The 20712-nt window shown below is 43.7% G+C and overlaps 1 protein-coding gene across 1 annotated transcript; it reads left to right on the plus strand.

Moving 5' to 3' along the window:
* The first annotated feature begins 290 nt into the window (after nt 1-290).
* miga1 (mitoguardin 1) lies at nt 291-19983 on the plus strand. Its single transcript, XM_080010333.1, has 16 exons — nt 291-376; nt 1544-1707; nt 6393-6564; nt 9846-9964; nt 10408-10540; nt 11101-11237; nt 12716-12839; nt 13125-13216; nt 16385-16494; nt 16690-16762; nt 16851-16937; nt 17021-17119; nt 17548-17682; nt 17763-17816; nt 17910-18026; nt 18235-19983. Exons 2-16 carry the CDS (start codon nt 1609-1611, stop codon nt 18433-18435), a joined length of 1752 nt encoding a protein of 583 aa, XP_079866459.1. The 5' UTR covers nt 291-376; nt 1544-1608; the 3' UTR covers nt 18436-19983.
* Nucleotides 19984-20712: the final 729 nt, after the last annotated feature.

The raw sequence follows: 20712 nt of genomic DNA on the forward strand, positions 1-20712 counted from the left end.
ATTTGTTTCCTTGGAAAGCCTCCCCGAGCTTCTCGAAATCATCGAAATCATTACTACGTAACAATAGAACATCATTTGCGTTTCTTTATTTTTTTTTTAATAACTCGTAGTATATGTTATTGTTGCGAATGATAGTGAAAATTATAAACGTGTCCCCAATCCGGATCTTTTGTTTGCCATGGTAAAACAAAACAAAAAGGAATGCTCAAACGTTTCAGGTCCTTACACCGCAACGGAGGGGACTTTTAGTTTGAAAGACAGCGTCGCTCGGCCGGCCGTCTTTTCGGCTCGTCGCTGTTCCCGTCCTAGTCCGTTTGACCTGGCGAAGGGTGAACACGACGAGTCGGGAGTCCGGCGGGAAGCGAGCGAGCCCAAGGTGCGGAGCGATCAATTGCCATATGATATAACCGCATGATTTGACGTTGAGCGGAGTCTGCTCGCTTTTGCACATGACAGGCTGCTGCTTTTCATTTTCGACCGTGCAGAGTCAGCCTGCACGCTGTCATTCAATGCACTTGTAACGTAGCTGCCCAGCATTAGCTTGTTGGCTAGCTGTTTGTTAGCTTCTCTGAGATTTCTTCACCAATGTGACGTCTGTTGTTGGTCGTGTTGGTCGCTCTGCTGTTGAAGTCACTGTGTGTGTGGCTCATTTATTAAGGCGAATGGATATGTATTATTTGTTAAGATTGATAGGCATTCAGGTACAACTCAGCACAATAACATACTTGCGTGTCATTGGCAATGTAGTTGTCAGTTCGCACTATTTCATATTACGTTCGTATCACGTTTTAATGGTTAAACTCCTCAGTGCTGATCTTGGAATTGACATTGAAGAACTCGTCTCTGGTTCCCCTTGTGTCCTGTGTGCCAACTCATTCATCAACATTCGGGTTAAAGTAAATGCTTTATTTTTTTATATTACCTTTACCGTTTAAGCCTTCTGCAGGAAAACGTTGAATTGGATGTTAAAATTCAGGTGAAAACAAATATTGCAATGACACATTTTTTCAGTGAAAAAAATATTTCAGTTTGTAAACTGAGCTGTTTATTTTAACCATTAGGTTCTGCCAGCAATGTTGGTCAAATACATTTAGTGTTGCTGATGATTTATTAGGTCTGCTTTGTTGTGTGAGGAATCCAATTAGAGTCTATGTCTCTTGTATCTAATTGGATTATGCATGTTTTCATGTCAGGTGGACAGAGTGGCTGCCAGTATAAGATGCGGCAGTACGTGTTTATACCTGTCTAGAAATAGGGCCATTATTTGGGAAAAGAGCAAGCCTTGTCTTTAGATTTTTGTTGTTTTATACCAGGCCATAGAGGCACTTCTCCAATTAGTTGTCCTTAAATATAGTTATTTATGACCAATCTTTTGTGTTCTACTAAATGCATGTAAGTAAAGTTGGTTGGTAGCCCTAAAAGCATGGTGGCTTGTTTATTTTATACCTGCCCCTATGTTCAAGGCCAATCTATCTACCTACCCTCCTGTATCCCACAGGTGAAAGCCATTGCATGTCACTGATTCTTTTAATTGTCTTTGTAGCTCCAGCCCTTCCAGAAAGCATGATGGTGACAAGGACTGAAAAGCGTCATGGATAAAAGACCACAATGACACAGGCCACTCTCTCCTGCACTGAGCTGTCCATAAAGATGGCTGCCCTGCGCATAGTGGACTTGCCCCTGTCTGTCTACAACTCCCTGGGAGAGGTGAGGACGTCTTAGAACTGAGGTGTTGTAATCTGAACGAGAGGCATTTCCCAGTGTGATCAAGAGAGTGTTGTTCTTATCCCTCAGTACCTAAATTAAACACATTATGTATTCCAGTACTAATGGTTTAGATGTAATGTTGGTTAAAAAAAGTTTCAAAAATTAGATTTCACTTGCACACATGCCACGTTGCAGAATAAAATAATGTACGAGATTGTCCTTAGATTTAAAAGAGGTAGGGCTGTGACGATAATGGCAATGCGGTGTTTACGTGTAAAAAAAAAAAAAAAAATATATATATATATATATATATATATATATATATATATATGATAGTAAAATACATCTCATGATGCACTTGGACACATTCTCAGTGATAGTAACTGGGGTCATAATGTGTTTCGGGTCTTTCAACTTCAGACACCCTCACCCAGGCGACCTGACCAGGAGTGATCACTTCCCGGCCTGTGTCCAAGAAGCATTCATCCACGGCTTGTCCCTTCTGATCCACAGCCATCTAGAGCAGGGGTGCCCAATACGTCGATCGCGATCAACCGGTAGATTGCGAAGGTAGTGCGGGTAGATCGCACGCCATTCCAAAAAAAAAATAAAAATAAAATCTGCAAGGAAAAGACAAAACCGCGGTCAACATGATCAGTAGTGCAACTTCTGTCCTCAAAGCTGCAGCGCCATGATTTGGGGAACTTTCAAAACCTTGCATCAAAGCTGGAGACCCAAGGGAAGGCAGGCAGGCAGGGAGGGGAGGGGTCGAGGAGCGCCCCGACAGTGCGCGCTACACAGAGCAGATTGAAAACTGTCTGTCAGACTTTGACAAACGGTTTCAAGGTGCTTTACTCGAGCCAATCGCTACATTTATGTGCTTCCCATTTAGGGAAGACATTGAGGTTGATTCACTCGCATCAAAAATTGCAACACTGTTTCACCTGAACTTGTCTGCAGTGGAGGATGAGATGTTGACACCACAGGCAAGCTCAAGTCCAGGGCTCATGGACCGTTTTGGAACTTACTTAATTACCCAAACATGAGGAAATGTGCTACCTCCTTGACTGCATTATTCGGCTCTACTTATTTATGTGAGTCAGCCTTTTCCCACATGAAGATTATTGAGTCAAAATAGTGTTCCACCATGACGGATGATCATTTGGAAGCCTGCTTGAGGCTGGCTACCAGTAGCTACAATCCCAACCACCTACGGAGGTGACGGTTAATCCTCCACTCAAACCCCTCGACTGTTGACAGTGGGAATTCATACACCAGCAGAGGCCACAGTATCCTGTGTAGGATGCCATGCTGGTATATCCAGGCTTTGAATTTCCCCGGTAGTCCTAATCTGTCAACAGTTTTCAGCCATCCCTCTAGTTCTTGGTTGGTTGCTCTGATGGAGGCAGCATCCTTCAGGGAGGAGTTAAATATTTTCCCAAGACTTTTTATGGGTTTTTCTGTAACTGATGGACTCCGGATACCTCCGAGGGAGAAGCGGGACCGGTCTGTAACCTTCCATCTCTTCAGTACCAGAGACCTAGATTTTGACGGTTTGAAAGACATCCGAGCCCAAGTGATTAACCTCTCCAAGCCCTGGAGGATCCACCTGCTTACTGGGACTGACGCGGTTGTAACTGTCAAGTCATCCATGAAAGCCCTGATGGGGGGCTGCCAGACTCCAGACGTGGATACTGGTCCTCTGCACTTAACCTCGGCTGACTTGACCAGCATGTTCATGGCCATGGCAAAAAGGGTCACTGAAATGGTGCAGCCAGTGATGATCCCTTTTTCCAGTCAGTGCCACTCTGATGTGATGGTCCCAGAAGTAAATCTCAGGCTCAAGATGTTATAATAATCCAAGATGAGGTCCTTGATGTTACTTGGGATGTGATGTCGTTCCAATGCTGTTTGAACCAGTTTGTGATGTATGGAGCAGAATTCGTTGGCAAGGTCTAACCATAGCACTGCCAGGTCGCCTTTTCCTTCTCGTGCCTCTCGGATGAGCTGTTTTACCACACCGCTGTGTTTTAGGTAGCCTGGAACCCCTGGATTCCGCCTTCTGCACAGAGGTGTCGATGTAATGATTCTTCAGGAGGTACTCCATCAGGCTTTGGAGACGATACTGAAAAATATCTTCCCTTCCACGCGGCGCAGTGAGGTGCTCCTAAACTGCTCGATGTTAGTAGAGTTCTCCTTTGAAACCCACGCTCCTTCTGCAAATCTCCATTGTTGGGCTACCTTCCCCCTGCTCCAGATCACCCTCAGGATCGTCCACAGACGGAGCGTGAGCTTGGGGCATCTCTTATACACCAGGTAAGGCACTCCACTGGGTCCAGGTGCTGAGCTGGCCCTGGCAGCCTTGACCACAGCTTGAACTGGGATCTTGGTGTCAAAGTCAGTGGTTGGTATAGGAGGGCTGATCAGGGCTCTGCACTCTCCTAAGTCTACTCCTCTTGCTGTATTGCTCTGTGTTTTGCAGATGGTTGTCAATGTCCTTTCGAGCACACAAGTTGGCCGCTGTGTTTCTGTCCTAGCAGTTGTTTGGTGAATCCATATGGATTAGCTAGGAAGGTAGCACGTTTCCTAGATCTTTCTTAAGTATGCCTCCTGTGCCACTCTGCTCTACGGAGAGTCTCTTTCTGAGGATATTACGGAGTTCTGCAAGCCCGCTCTTCTCCTCACTAGCCTCCTTGAACTGCCTTTTTCAGAAGTCGCAGTTCTTGTCTCAACTGCGTGATCTTCTCTGCCCTGCGGTCATTGATGTATTGGCCCTTGGTACCATGCTTCTCCACTGTACTAAACCTCTCAGTGCCGAGGCTGATGAGTATGGTCGTCATTGCTTTAAGTCTCCTATCTGCTTCCCCCTTCAAGGCTGCTTCCAGGATACTGTCCACATCCTCATCGAATTGGCGCCACTCGTTTTTGCTGCTGGCTGGGGGCCACTTAACTCGCGGGTGTTGTTGTGCTGTGGGTGGTACTAGAGCTTTTGGAACTCGGAGGTTCTGGGCACTGTGGGGTGACTCCTGGCCTGGCTCCTCCTGCGTCTCACCAAGGTTGCTCCTTGTGCGTTGCTCCAGCTGCATATCCATGATGCCAATCTCCCGTTCCACCACATCCCAAAGGTGCGCTATTGGATTGAGATCTGATGACTGGAGGCCACTGGAGTACAGTGAACTCATTGTCATGTTCAAGAAACCAGTTTGAGATGATTTGAGCTGTGTGCAAGGTGCATTATCCTACTGGAAGTAGCCATCAGAAGATGGGTACACTGTGCTCATAAAGGGATAGACATGGTCAGCAACAATACTCAGATATGCTGTGGCGTTTAAACCATGCTCAATTGGTACTAAGGGGCCCAAAGTGTGCCAAGAAAATATCCCCCACACCATTACACCACCACCACTAGCCTGAACCATTGATACAAGGCAGGATGGATCCATGCTTCCCTGTTGTTTACGCCAAATTCTGAGCCTACCATCTGAATGTCACAGCTGAAATCAAGAGACTCATCAGACCAGAAAACATTTTTCCAATCTTCTATTGTCCATTTTTGGTGAGTCTGTGCGAATTGTAGCCTCAGTCTCCTGTTCTTAGCTGACAGGAGTGGCACCCGGTGTGGTCTTCTGCTGCTGTAGCCCATCTGCTACAAGGTTCGACGTGTTGTGCGTTCAGAGATGGTGTTCTGCATACCTTGGTTGTAACAAGTGCTTATTTGAGTTACAGTGCCTTTCTATCATCTTGAATCAGTCTGCCCATTCTCCTCTGACATCAACAAGGCATTTTCGTCCACACAACTGCCGCACACTGGATATTTTCTCTTTTTTGGACCATTCTCTGTAAACCCCAGAGATGGTTGTGCGTGGAAAAACTCAGTAGGACAGCAGTTTCTGAAATACTCAGACCATCTAGCACCAACAACCATGCCACGTCCAAAATCACTTAAATCCCCTTTCTTCCCCATTCTGATGCTCGGTTTGAACTTCAGCAAGTCATACTCACCTTGTTTACATGCCTAAATGTAATGAGTTGCTGCCATGTGATTGGCTGATTAGCTATTTGTGTTAACAAGCAATTTAACAGGTTATATATATATATATATATATATATAAATAGTATTTTATGTTTTTGCTGGTGAAAGTTACAGGAGGATATTAAATATAAACAAAATAATCATTGTTTTGTTATCATCATTGACTGTCTTCCACCCTGTGTTCAAGGGCTTCTGGAAAAACTTTAAATTTCCTGTGCTCTCGATTGTCACTTCAGCTTTGCATGCTGCATGCGAGAGGGAGCGTCGGTCTGTTAAACATATGGGGGATTTATTTTGTGTGTGTCCGATTATTATTTCTAGGGCTGCACCGACTCCACACACATTAAAATATCTTGATGATTTCCTTTATTTCTAATTCCTCACTGAAATGTTATCCCTGTGCATTTTTGTAAGCGTCTATCTGTTTTATCCTGTTATTGTAATGCCCACTTAGGGACAAAAACAAATGGCTCTTGGTGCGCAGTCAATTGGCGCATCAAACATGCAGCTGAACAAAAAGCCTCAGCCTCCCATGATGCTGAGCCTGGCAGTGGGCAGACTGTTCTCGTGGAGTTTTGTTGGGGGCGGGTTGTTCTTTTCAGATACACATACTACAACACCAGGTCACCCTGTCACCCTGTCACCCTGCCAGGTGAGCCTCAGCACCGGCACCAAGAAGCTGGTGGCGGCCACAGCCTTTGGTGCCGTGTCCGTCCTCTTCCTTGCACGCCACTTTCAGAGGAGGAAGGGCAAGAAGAAGGCCCAGTCCCCACAGTGGGAGCAGGCAGGCTTCCAGTTCCCCTACCCGCTTTCAACCGAGCAAGGTGAGGGTCCTTCCAACCTGACCCAAATCTTTTTACTTCATATTACTAGAGTTGGGTCGATTTCTGGTTTTTGAGTTGGGTCCATTTCGGTTTTACAGGACGAGAACGAAACTGGTCAGAAACTGGTTTGATTTCATGCAAGGGGACTGAACCGGTATTTGTCATTATGAGACGTTCTGGAAAATTAAAAAGTAGCCTACATCCGCAACCTGTGCCGACGACGTCACGGCGCTAAATACAACTTGTATTGCATTAGTAATAAGCAAGATGACAACATGATTAACATTATATTACGTTTGTTTTCGGGATGCTGAATTATATATATTTTTTTTTTTCTGATCCATAGGCGACCCTCATTAATAGATCATTAACCGTTATTAGACAACCTTAAAATGTACTTTTCGAATGGACGAATGTCTGTGAGTCAGACTTTCGTCCAGATATTTGTCAATACTGATATGGCGGAATTTACTTACTCACCCCCAAGTCAGTCAAAAACATATTCAGTGTTTGTGTCTTCACACATGGAGTTCGCTTGTAGCTCCAGAGCAACGGGTCCGTATCGTGTCTTTTATTTTAATCCTGGAAGTTTAAAAAGTTGATGAAGTATCAATGAGGGACGTGCAGTGTTTAATCCGTTTCAATGTTGAACAGTTTGAACAGTGTTGTTGGGAACTTCCACACGGAGTGATTTCCTTCCACAGAGACACAGTGAGGCAGGACTTAGGCAGTAGTAGAGAGCCACCTTCTATCTTTTAGGATAAAGTCATAACACGCAACAAGTGTGTCCTGTGTTAGTAATTCTGCATGTCACCAGGACCCGCAGGTCCATGCTGCGTTCATGGGAAACTCTGAAAATTTAACTTGTTTTGGCCGTAATGCTGATGTAAAGAGGGGCTACAGCACAAACTGATGGTAAGCTCCATGGGAACTCGGAAATTTGGCCTGCAGCTATATTTATTATTATTATTATTATTATTATTTGATAACCGGGACAATTTGTTAGTGAATGTTGAAAACTGGGACATTTTTGTGTTTTACAGATATCTGTCGGGAGTCAGGATACACAGCTCCAAACTGGGACATTTGGTCACCGTAGTTAAGTCTCATGTGCTGTAGTACATCGTAGATAGGCACAAACTAATTCAATTTTACAATGGCCAATTGCATTTCTTAAATAATATGTAGCCTATACCCAGACCATGCTGTAACATCGTTATACACCAGGAGACTTCCTGCACGGACTCTGCCTGCAGAAAGGACTCACTGAACAATCCACTGCATAGACGAGTCATTTGCGAACGTGAGATTCACCAGAAGTTGTTCGGGAATTGGTGAAAGAATCAGTGAACAAATCTTTTTGGTGAACTCAATCAAAAGATTTGTGTCCCTGAAAGGAATCTGAACGCCCACCACTATAACCCACAATGCTGTGTCTTAAAGCGACAGGCCCCATCACTACCGGATCTGTCCTGTTATTGTTTTTAAAAAGACAAAAATAGACATTCCTATTATTTTAAATTGCCATGTTTCATTTATATTAATTTATTATTTAAGTTGTCCCCCCCCCCCCCAGATGTTTTATTTATTTCCAGAGATGTTTTTGTTGAGTTTAGAAGAAACTCAGATGGAATAAGTGTGGACGTCGGGCAGCGCGTTCGGTGCGGCTCCTCTGCGGCTGGCACATGGACGGCTCCTGAACCCCGTATGCCCATCCCTCACCGACAGAAAAACATTCAGAAAGCTTCCTGCCCTGAATCAGACCAATCAGCACCGCTTGGGCGCTAAATCAGCCAATTCGGGACAGCTGTGCACGGCCGCGGGAAGGAAGCCACGCTGCCGTCTGCATGCTGTCAGCTTTACCACATCACATCTTCATATCAGACCGGTTTGACATATTAACACCGGCCCAACCCTAATTATTACTTTTATTTACACTATTTACAGTTTCTTTATGATATATAAAAGGAAAAAGGGCCTGTGCTAAAGATTGGTAACCCCTCTAATACCCATAATTAGGTGATTTAATTATTAGGGCTTCAGTGTCCGGTGAATGTACTTCCAGGGTTTTACTATTTATTCTGCGGTCCCTCCATGCCTTCTAAACTATCAGACTGTGGTGGCTGTTCTGTTTGGAGTTAACCATGGGCCTGGCCAAGGACATCAGAATTATTTAATCCCATCCCATGGCAAACCGTGCATAGTGCAACTGGACTGTAACCGTTACCAACTGCGCTGTGAACCATTCGGCCTGACTGTGGAAAAAGGGCTATTGAAGTTGAAGAGATGTTGGGTATTCCAGCAAGACAATGACCTGAAGCATACCTCAAAATCGTACTAAGGTCAGGTGAGCTTCCGTTCACGTAGATATTCGTTGTAGCATGTGTGTTTGACCCGGCGTGCTCAAACTTTTGCATTCCACTGTAGTTGCTGACTGTGATGTAATCTAAATGCAGTGCGAAGCCAGTCCTTATAAGGGGGCCGCTCTAGATAACGAGCATTAGCTCACCTAATCACAGTTAGACATACCGACCACAGATAAGAGTCCTCAGCAGATGTTGAATGAAATTTCAAGATCATCAAGTAAGATAACTGAGGTCCAAAAGTATTTGCCTATTTCTGTTTGATGTCAGCTGGTTTGTTGATGTTCCCTCCTTATCTTAACTCCTCAGAAGTTGTTAACTCTAAAATTGGAGCTCAGGAGGTGCTGCAGGCGAAGGTGGAGGTTTGTTTTGTTTTGATTAAATAGGAGCAGATTTGAATTAGATGTTGACATACCATTCCTTCATCACTAGACTACATTTTGCACAATGAGGCTTTAAAGACCAATAGTTGAAGTGATGGTTAGTGTTGTCTAATTTTAAATATCAGCAATTTTTTTTAAGGTTAGAAATGTTTGAAATTAGCATAATTTGTCGTAAAATTATGCAATTTTTTTTTTTTTTTTTTTTTTTATTTCAATCATGATTGAAGAACAACAAATGAATAAACATTTTGATTGTCAAATAAACAACCTCTTCAGGATTCTTAGCAGTTTTTAAGGTGACTGGTTGCAAATTCGTACGAAAGCATTAAAGTGTACAGAGTGTGTTTATGCACATTGAAAGTGCTGGATAAGGTCGTGAATTTCACCTGTACCACCTGTGTACATGATCCTCTTCTTGCTCTGGCCAGGTTGGTGTGCTTGGATTGTCTTGAGTAATCCTGACTCGTGCACACGTAGCATGAGACTGAACATCATCTACTGTATGCTCATCTTCCTCTCTTCCTTGGTCCCCCAGACACCACCAGTCAGCAGATCACCCTCTCTCTCAACTCCAAGATGACCTACACTCTTGGACCAGCGCCTCTTAAAGGACCTAACAGCCGACTGTCAGGGTCCCTGCTGAGCCTCAACTCGGTAAGACGTACAGCAAATATCTAAACGCATTGGCCCAAAACTCTAACATCAAACGTCTTACATTAGACGTCAAGGAAGATTTGCAATGCCTACTGTATTTATGGTTAATTGATTTAAAGTGCAAATCCATCAGATTCTCTGATGATTGACTTCAAATCCCAGAGTCCCATTTGAAACTGCTGTGTAACTGAACATTATTTTTTTATTGTTTTTTCCTAACATCCAAACGGTTTATTGTGTGTAATGTATGACACTCAAAACACCTTAGTAACACTCGTTTCACCGGAACCCTGGTTTGTCCTGAGTGATTTACCCTTCAATTTTTTCACGTCATGTACATTTTTTCTCCTTTCATCCTGCTCGGGCATATTTTTCCCTTATTCCCTGCAATGTTTTCAGTTTACTTGTTCTAACCGCCTGTCTGCCTACCATCCCTCTCCTAGGTAAAAAGCGCTGACTCATCGAGTAGCTGCACCTGTGCTCATGAATCCACCTGCTGGGACCGACCAGGGGACGACGACATCTGCAATGTGGTCAACATACCAGTCACCACACCAGAAAACTTGTACATCATGGGTAGGTCCTAGCTAAATCTTTTTTTTTTATTTGTAAATTGTAAAGAAAGGATTTATCACATTAAAGTTGTGATTGAGATTTACAAGGCAAAAATGATTGAAAGATCAGCCTCGGCACATTTCAGTCCTGCTTTTCCCTTATATTAATAATATTAGCATTATTAATATTAGCAACACCATGGCAACCAGTGATTAACCAAGCAAGCTGCTTGTTAATACTCACTTTTTTATTTTTTTAGGTGGATATTATATATATATAATAAATTTTTTATGCAGGTGATATATTTTTATGAAAACAACCACTACTATTTCCTTCATTGGCCTTCCACATGGCTGGTGACACACAATCGTCTTGTTGAGCGTGGAGAGATTTGTGAATGTGGGAAGGGAGAAGGTGCTTAACCATAGAACATAATCCATAGAAATGCCCTTATACTTTATACAAATGTTGTTTTAGCAAATATTTGTGTTTTGCATCCCTGTAATTGGATGCAAAACACATCCCTGTGTGTTCAAGGAACATGAGAGCTTGTGTGGCCGTCCGTGTGTGTCCGTGTCCAGGTATGGATCTGTTTGAGGAGGCTCTGAGGAGGTGGGAGGAGGCGCTGTCTTTCAGGAGCCGGCAGGCTGAGGAGGAGACGAGCTGTGCGTCCATCAAAGCAGAAACTGCAGACGTCATTACTGTGGAGAACATGGAGGTTGGCTTTACCCCCATAGAAAACTGCCACTGCCACTGCCACAAGACACTATGGAAAAATTAATACTTTTTATATAGTCACACGGATGAATGTGTCACAACCGTAATCTCACATTGATTAATTCTGGCTTTCTGGCACTTTGAGTTGTGAAGGACGTTTGTACAAAAGCAAGTACTACGGAGAGTTTGTGTGGAATAGATGAACCAGTAATACTTTTGAACACAGAACCCCACTGTACAACCGCTTTGTGTGATTGTGAAAACACACTTTTTCACACCAGACATGAAACATTCAACAGGATTCTCAAGATTGTCTCATTGTTTGTTTTAATGAAATATTTGTTGTCTGTTCAAAATTAGACACCAATATTTGGCTTAGGGCTGGGCGATATTGACAAATTTTTGATTTGACTAATACTTTGATATTGATAATTTGCGATGTCTTTTTGGAGGTGACCAAGCAGGTATGGTATAAGAACAGCTGCAACAGTCAATTAAGTTCAGAAAATTGCATTACTTTACTGCAATGCAGCCTTAAAGACAACTTTAATCTGTATCACGATATTACAATGATGACTGATGATATCTAGTCTCGTATCACGATGCCGCTATTATATTGATATATCAATCACCTCTAATTTGGCTTTGAATCATTTCCACGTTTAGCCTTTATGAGACATATGGTCCTTGGGATTAGGCCCCCACAATAATGTAACAGTTTGATTGCACCATGGAAACAACCACTTAAAATCCATTAAGTTGACAACATCTTCTTTTTTTTTTTTCTTGGGGATTGAAGAGCGGAAAGTCGCAAAAGAATCAGACGCTAGTTACGTAACCTCTTCTCCACCTTGTCCCTCAGACTTTGCTCAAAGGCTTTGAATTAGCGGAGATCGGAAAAGTCAAGCTGGGGCACCCAAACACATGTCCAGTGTGATTCTCCGTCTCGCTGGTGATTTTCCCTGATATACATAAGGAGAAGATTAAACAAGATTAAAGCTCCGGGTTATCTCTGGGTTAAGGGAAGTGCTTGTTTTACTTCAGCCAAGAGACTTTTTTTGCAGGGAGGAGCATTTGGTGGAGAAAGGCTGAGCGGATTTAAATGCCGCCACCTTTGGGACACTTGTTTTCCATTTCCTGTTGACAATTTCATTGGTCAGATGTTGTGTTTGCAGGCAATATTTTTTTTTTCATGGCTAATTAATAACATGAGAGGTTAAGCTTTTCAATTATATCACTTGGATATTGTGACTTATATACACCCAGTGGCGTATACATTTCAGGTAGTTGTTCCTCATTACACAAGCTTTTTGGAACTCAATTTTGTCCGATTAGATCTCTTCCTTTTTCTAACTGTTATACTATAAGTAGGAGGTTTAATTTCTGAGGTGGAGGCGAATTTTGTCGGAGCACCAAACCAAATCAATCTTTCCATTGAATCTGTAGAGCTTAGTGCATCATGTACGTTTGTGTGCTCAGGAAACTATCAGAGCCGAGTTCATCTACAAGCTGGAGTCCCTGCTGCAGCGGGCGTACCGCCTCCAGGAGGACTTTGAAGGAGCGCTGGGCACGCCGGAACCCTCCTCGCATTCCACCAGCCAGGGTTAGACGCTTTACACTAATGTTACCCTTGCAATACCTCAGTGTCTACTACTGTAGTAACGCTTCCTCATTTTGGCAGCATATAAAATTACTTCACTGACTCAGGAAAATCCCAATGGTTTTATCATTGCGTGTTGTTTTCATTTGGGTTTAGCGAGGCCTTTTCCAGCGCTGACAGGAAGTAAAATGTTGAATCAAAATGTTTTTCCTGCAAAGTCATTACACATACCATAGTTTGTAGCTGCTATTTACGTGGAGTATTTGACTGAGGCCCGACTACATCCAGGGAAATTCGAGGATCCGTCCATCCGAGAGGACACCGGTCTGAGAGACACCACAAGTGTCGCTTCCACTGACTCCTTTGTGTCGGCTGCAGAGGTGAGAGAAATCATCGCTCAACGCCCCCCCAGGGGATATGGTACCTTCATTCACCGCCTATTTTTTTACAATGTAACCCATGGAAATACCCATGGAAATACATGGGGTGACCATGTATTTTCTTAACTATAAGTAGTAAAACAATGGCATAGCAGTGCACCTGAAGGTTTTGTGTGTGCTCCAGGTGCATTCCAGATAGATGCCGATTGTTCCTAGTCTCTGGATGTACCGAAATGTTGATGTTGATATGTGCCGGTACACACACTGTCAAGTTATAAAAGGTGTGCAGAATCCCCAATAAGAGAATCTTAGCACATATCGGTTTGTCCACTGAAGACTCTCAACTAGGCATGTTAACAATAGTCCACAATCAATTAATTTCTAACAAGAATTGAATCGTTTACGTTTTTTGTGTTATAGATAACAATTGAACAATCTGCGGTCTTGTTGTTATTGTATCAACGGGCGTCTTTGTGAGGCAAAAAAAAGAAATGCAGCCCGGACCGGAACGACAGGGTGCGGCAGTCGAAAGAAACAATGCCCAGTGGAGTATGAACCTCCACCTACTTCTACTACTAAGTGGAAGTTGAAGTAGGTAGAGGCTTCCGGAAGAACAACAAACATGGCTGCGTGTGCGTCGGTGCCGAGGAGGATACTATGTTTATTGTTCCTCGACAACTAATGCTGCGTTCAGATGGAACACGGGAGACGGGGAGGGGGGAAAATGGTGATGACTAAAATGTCTGTTTATATTTGAGAATTTAAGTAATGTTTGGTAATTATATTAGCCTCTCTTTGTCCATATCGGCACCAGACTCGATCTGCTACGTAGCAACCGGCTCTTAGTTAAAATATTTAACTCTCGTGTATGAGCAAACCAGCTCAGCAAGTCTTGCCTTGAACTTCTTCATTTTTAAAATGCAATGAGAACGGGTTCTGGCGCCCTGTCACAAAATGCTGGAGGTGTGCGACGTCGCGTAGGTCCCCACGCACCATGGTGCCACGCCCTGGTGATATCATTAGCTTTTATGTTATCAATGAATCCACCATTGTTAAGGTTAACAACTATCGTTTAAGGAAATTCATTTAAATTAGCATCCCTACTCTCTCCCTATGGTGTGTTTAGCCAAATGCTCCAATGAAAGCAAATACACCGTTGCTGACTTGAGTCCCTCATCATATCATCACTAATCACTTTGAACAAGCTTTGGTAATACGGTAATAATCGGTAGCTTAAGGTCTGTGCTCTGAAGTGTTTAGCCATTTATGAGGTTTGACTTTTTATGAGACAGAATTTTGCTTATACCAAAACCAAATTCAGAGAGGGAAAATAATATAGCTGTAATATGGCTCTGAAGTTTGTCAGTCAAATCAGATTTGACTATTCCTTCCTTTTTTTTAATCATATAGACCATTTGGCAATCAAAACCATTGGCATGAGTTTCAGTGACGGTTTCAACCACATTAACATAGTCAAATGCAGCAGTCATGGGACATCTTTTTGCATTTAAAAAAACAATGAAAACGGCTGCATATGATGCACGATTTGAAATGCAAGTTTTAGCTTCTCGAGCGTGCCAGCTAGCTCTGCTAGAATATGAAAATATATTCATGATTCCCCCTGTTTATAATTCCTTAGTTAAATGTTGCCCTTCTGTGTTTTTGTAAGCTTCTGTCCGTTTTATTCCGTTATTGTAATGCACACTAACTGACAAAAAAAATTAAAAAGTTGCCCGACTTGCAGAATCTCAGTCAACTGACTAACTCCAGCAGATGAGTCGACTCGAGGAGGCAGCTCTAGAAAGTAAAATGAACGTTTGATTATGTTCGAGAAAACATTTGTAAGCACACTGTGTGATCACATTTCATCATAAGAATATTTTGCGAATGAGGCCCATTGACTGGAGTTGCTCACTCTTTGCATCTCCAGATAAGAGCTTCAGCTTTAACATCAACCTCTATTACTGTATTTAAAGTCAAAGATTTGATTTGCTCGGATCCTGCAATTGCTTTGACAGTTTACAAAAAGTAGTTTGTTCACAAATACTAAATTGTGAATCTTTTTTTATTAACTTTTCTATACGGGAATTCTTGGCAATTACAGTTGTCGCCGTTACGCCAGCTCAAAATTTTCCATTTAGTTTCAACGAGTTTGTTGGAATGTTAAACCTGCACGCTGCCATTCGCTAACCACAGACGGAGTAAAACAAAGCACTTGGTGGTAGAAGTGGGTCATGACTGATGTAGAGTGGAGAGAGGTCACTATAAATAGACGCCCCTCCGCATGACATGCATCAGGACAGTATTACAGCTCTTACCATCTCTCTGGAAACATACCTCAGTTTTCCTGCCCGGTGAAGGCACGAAGCTCTGGAGTCCGTTGGTGTTGTGTTTCTCCCTGGAACCAGAGGACGCATGGACTTTTGGCTGTTGTCAAGCACCCAAATACCCACCTGGGTTATGAGATGTGGGGTGACTGCTTTTAAGAGCACCTCCAGACAATATCACTTCCCCCTTCACTTTTCCCGCTAAAAGTCCATTTAGTGTCTCTGTGGAAAGTTAAAGTCAATTGTTAGTAATTCATTGTTGTAATTCAACTAGGAACACCATGGTAACCAGCGATAAACAAAGCTGTTTCTCACAACGCTAGGCTCCTAGTTGGCAGGAATCATTTCGACCACTTAAATGAAAGTTTCCAAATTGAGAATCTTTTTACACAGATGGCTCAACAGACAGATGCTCAGTCTTGGGTAATTATATGCTTTTTGTTTTTCCCTATCTGCTCTCAAAAAGTATTTTTGTGATTAATCACAGGAAATGCAGAAGAGTGTCATAGAAAAGCATGCAACAGCTCAAAAGTGTCAAAATAAATACTACCTTTAGATTTCTATGCATGGGCCAGTTCAACCGGCTTTGTGTTTTAGTCAGAGGTTTGATGCAGTTTGTCAGAGGAATGGAAATGGGACAGAAAGTCTCTGTTCTTTACACGGCGACCGCAGAAGCTTCTGGCAAAAGAGAGCGAACATGGACTGAGTTAAAGAACATTAAACTGAAGCGGCCAAAGACACTTCCACAGAGCTTAAATGTGAAAATGTTGCCGAGGCCCAGAATAAATGGTAATAATCGGATGATCATCTTAACTCATAATGCAACGCAACTGTGTTGCAGCTGTCGGAGCACAGAGAGCTGCGCAGTGCCTACACACTCTCCCATCACCCGCTCTACCAGGAGGCGCTGCAGATGGCAGAGGACGGCATGATCTCCTGCAGGGTGCTACGGTAAGAGGCCGCCTGCTCACAAGTATGTAGAGAAGACCGACCAAGCAAGGTTCCTCACATTGAACTGTTATTTGAAAGTAGGTTGTCGGATCAGAACTCCCTCGTTCTCCCAAGTAAGACCCGGTAGGTCTTATCATCTCACCATTCATTTGGACCACCACGTTATGTCTGAGGGAGCTCTGCGTCTGTTTTCAGGACCGAGCTGCTGGAGTGTCCGGGAGACGGCGACTTTCTGGCCAAGCTGCACTGCGTGAGACAGGCCTGTCAGGTACGCTGCAGCGCCGCCGGACAGAAGCTGCTTTGACACAAATAACCAACAGGCGGCTTTTAAGTGAACGCGTGTTTGTCGCTTCCAGCTGATTCTGGGCGAAAGGACCACCAGGAGCTTTCTGGCCGACACAGGAAAGCAGATACTGTCTTCCATAATCACCAAAGCGCAGAAGGTAAAGACGTGAGCCGGTGTTTAAAACCTTTCCCCGTGGGTAGCAGCACGTCTCCCTCACCGTGTGTCCTGTTTGATCCACAGAGCCCTAGGAGGTTTGAGGAGGTGTTTGAAGAGATGATCTCCTACCTGGAGCACACAGAGCACTGGGAAAACACAGAGGTGGAGCTGGCCACACGTGGGGTACGTGTCAGAAGACTTCAGTCGCCTTTAAAGGAGGTCTCATCCATTCCTACGGAGAGTGGCATGCATGCCAAATGGTGCAACGGTCAGATCCATTGTCAGATAGCGTGTAACGGTGGCCTGAGACGACTTATGTTCTTCATCGACGTTCACTCTTGGAATCAAGATTTTGTATTCATGTACTCATTGATCATTCAGACATGGTGGTCCTTTTGCTTAGTCAAAGTGCACAGTTCATGCTTTTTATCTTTATATATTCTTAGTATCAGGTCATTTGTTCATTTAAAGTCATTTTCCTTACGAGCCAAATAACCTCGTGAAAAATGTTAAAGGATCAACACTCACAAATTTTATTTACTACTTAAAAACTGGTTTGAACTTATTGTGGATTTATTCAAGTTATTGACTCGGCCGTGCTTGTTGTCCAGGTGAAACACTTTAATTTCTATGACATCGTCCTGGACTTAATCCTGATGGACTCTTTCGAGGAGCTGGAGAACCCGCCCGTCTCCATCCAGAACGTGGTCAACAACCGCTGGCTCACCAGCTCCTTCAAAGAGACGGTGAGTCTCCCACATCACACACACACACTCCATGTCTTTTCTAACTTGACCCACCGTTGACCGACGTGGCCATTTCACAGGCTGTGGCATCCAGCTGTTGGTCGGTGCTGAAGCAGAAGAGGCAACACATGAAGGTAAATGGGCAAACGTTAGGGCCTTAAAACCATTGAGGCCAGGGAGGAAAACCCCCGTGCCCTCACTGAAAGCTCGTATCCTTTTTGCCTCAGGTACCCGACGGTTTCATCGCCCACTTCTGCGCGGTGTGTGAGCAGGTCAGCCCCGTGCTAGCCTGGGGCTTCCTGGGGCCCAAGACCTCCCTGCATGAGCGCTGCTGCTTCTTCAAGGTCAGTGGCACCACTTCAACTAAACTGGATTTTTCGTGAAAAGATCCTCAGTCTAAGAGCTTTCCCGCTCTGTTTATCCATCATGGATGATGAAACTAGGAAATGTTTAATTTAATCACATTTCGTATGTGTATTGAGTAGTGTTATCAGATTGAGTTTGGTGTGTTGTGATGGGAGTATTTTCCTTTTGTGTCGTGTGACTCTTCAGGAGCAGGTGCTTCTCTTCCTGAAGGACATCTTCGACCTGGAGAAGGTGCGCTACTCCACGGTGGAGAGCCTGGCGGAGGACATCCTGCACCTGCTTCACCAGCGTTCAGAGCTGCTGCTGGCCTCCCTGGGAGCGGACGGCCTCCGCCATCGCGGCGCCCATGTCACCCCGCAGGTGCACCTGGAGGCCGCGGTTCAATGAGAGCTCTTGGCTTTGAGAATTCAGGCTAGAACATGGGAGATGAGCGCTCCAAGGACATTAAGGCGCTAGTTTGAGGGAAGTACCCAAGTCTATTTAGTGTACACCGTGAACTTGATTCGGCAAGACCTTTCAGACCCAGATAGGGCAGGACAGTGAAATCAGATTAGGAAAACAATGTTCAATGAAATTATGACGTGAGACCAAAATGCTACTTTATAATGTACAAAAATCAGCCACAACATTAAAACCATTGACAGGTGAAGTGAATCACGTTGCTCATCTTGGTCCAGTGGCTCCTGTCAAGGAGAGGGATTGAAGTTGATGTGTTGGACATCATGGACAAGCGTAAGGATCTGAGCTACTTTGACAAGGGCCAAATTGTGATGGCTAGACGACTGGGTCAGAGCATCTCCAAAACGGCAGGACTTTGGGTGTTCCTGGTGCGATTATTCGACTAAACTTTGCTAGCCTCGGTAGTCCGCACCAGACATACAAGTGGGTTGAACTTATTTAATTAGAGTACACATTTAAATTACATATTGACGTAATTGTTACTGTAATGTGATTTCTTCCTAGTCAAATGTTGCTTAAAAAAAGAGCATGTTACTAATGTTAACACATGATTTCCTCAGCAGCAGCGAATCCGCGCCCAGAAATGTTGCGGACACAGTGCATCACAGCTCGCTGCGTATGGGGCTGTCTAGGCAGACCGGTCTGGTGTGGATGTTACTTTGACATGTACCACCTACCTAAACATTGTTGCAGATTAAGTACTTCATGACAACAGTATTCCCTGATGGCAGTGGCCTCTTTCAGCAGGATAATGCACCCTGCAAAAAATGTTCAGGAATGGTTTGAGGAACGGGACAAGAGTTTAGTGTTGACTTGGCCTCCGAACAACTTACAGGACTTAAAGGATCTGCTGCTAACGTCTTGGTGCCAGATACCACAGGACACCTTCAGAGGTCTTGTGGAGTCCATGCCTCCATGGTCAGAGCTGTTTTGGCAGCACGAAGGGGATCTACACAATATTAGGCAGGTGGTTTTAATGTTGTGGCTGAACGGCGTATATCGCATTAACAGACATTTTAGGCACCATTGTCAATCGCTGCAGATGTCGGCCGAGCCCTGGCCCCAGGTCCAAGCTGAATCACGCAATGCAAATAGCTTCACTGCCTACAGCTGCCAAATGATCACCATTCCAAACCCTGCCCTGTTTTTCTGTCGACCTGTCCATCTGCAAGAACACACTACCAGTGCCATAGGGACAGAGCTGTTCTCACGGTTCTATGTTCATTGTGAAGTAAAACTGATAAGTTCTTTGAATATGTGGTGGGGGATTCAAGGGCTGCTGAATGTATGTAAGGGAGAAAGCTGTTTTACTTAGTATTTATTGCAAAGGTGAGCTATTTTTTTAGGTGGTTCTGTTGTGCTCATACAAGAGTATCTATCATTTGCTTGTTGATGTGGACTTACCTTGCTAGTGTTTAGGTTTATTTCTGACATTGAATTTCCTGATCCAGAGGGCCAAATAAAGTATCAGCATGTTCTGAAGTCTGCTGAAGCAGCTTAAACAAAGGGGAATTAATTTAAGTATAGATTCAGAGATCGACAGCACAATAATGGCTCGTGCCCAAACTGGTTTCCTGAAAGAAATGTTGAGTCATCTTGCCCTTTCTGGAAAATTCAAATTTGATTCCCAGTCTCTTGAATAGGAATTAAGCATAAATTAAACCCAGTTTATTATTAAGGTGCGCCTCTGAGACCTGCTGCATCCTTGTTAAATCACAAAATAAATGCAACTCCTTTAGAGACATGCAGTTGGCGACATTGCCTACACCAAGCACTGTATCCACAGCGTAAGGTTTGTGAACTCATAACACTTCGAGACTTCCCAACAGTCCATGCTACGTATAACCACAATGTGACATGAGTATTGGTTTTCATATTGACAAACCAATTTGTTTGTTGCAGAGCCTTGGGGTAAACCTTGGTAGGTCAGTGTCAGTTGATGTAAAATGCATAACCTGTCACATTAGGTATAAAGCCATTTTCTATCACTGTCATTGCACAATTTAAGCTTTTAGCAATAAATCCACTGCCTGAAAGGTTAGTAGCCCTGTGTTTTGTCTTATCAAGTGGAAAGATTTGATAAAAATAATGGGGGGGGTGGGGTGCAACACCGTGTGCAATTAAGTTATTGAAATGTAGCAGACAAATCGTTTCGGTTGACCATCTCTGAGCCGTACATTCTTCCGTGTTTAACAAAAAAGCAGA

The sequence above is a fragment of the Zeus faber genome (assembly GCF_960531495.2).
Source record: "Zeus faber genome assembly, chromosome: 12".
Taxonomy (NCBI): domain Eukaryota; kingdom Metazoa; phylum Chordata; class Actinopteri; order Zeiformes; family Zeidae; genus Zeus; species Zeus faber.

Excerpts from the sequence above, each read along its gene's own strand:
- miga1 (XM_080010333.1), top strand. The coding sequence starts at position 1,609 with ATGACACAGGCCACTCTCTCCTGCACTGAGCTGTCCATAAAGATGGCT. Across the intron at positions 9,965-10,407 it reads CCCTGCTGAGCCTCAACTCG|GTAAAAAGCGCTGACTCATC; the intron begins GTAAGACGTACA and ends TCCCTCTCCTAG. Across the intron at positions 17,817-17,909 it reads AGAAGAGGCAACACATGAAG|GTACCCGACGGTTTCATCGC; the intron begins GTAAATGGGCAA and ends TTTTTGCCTCAG.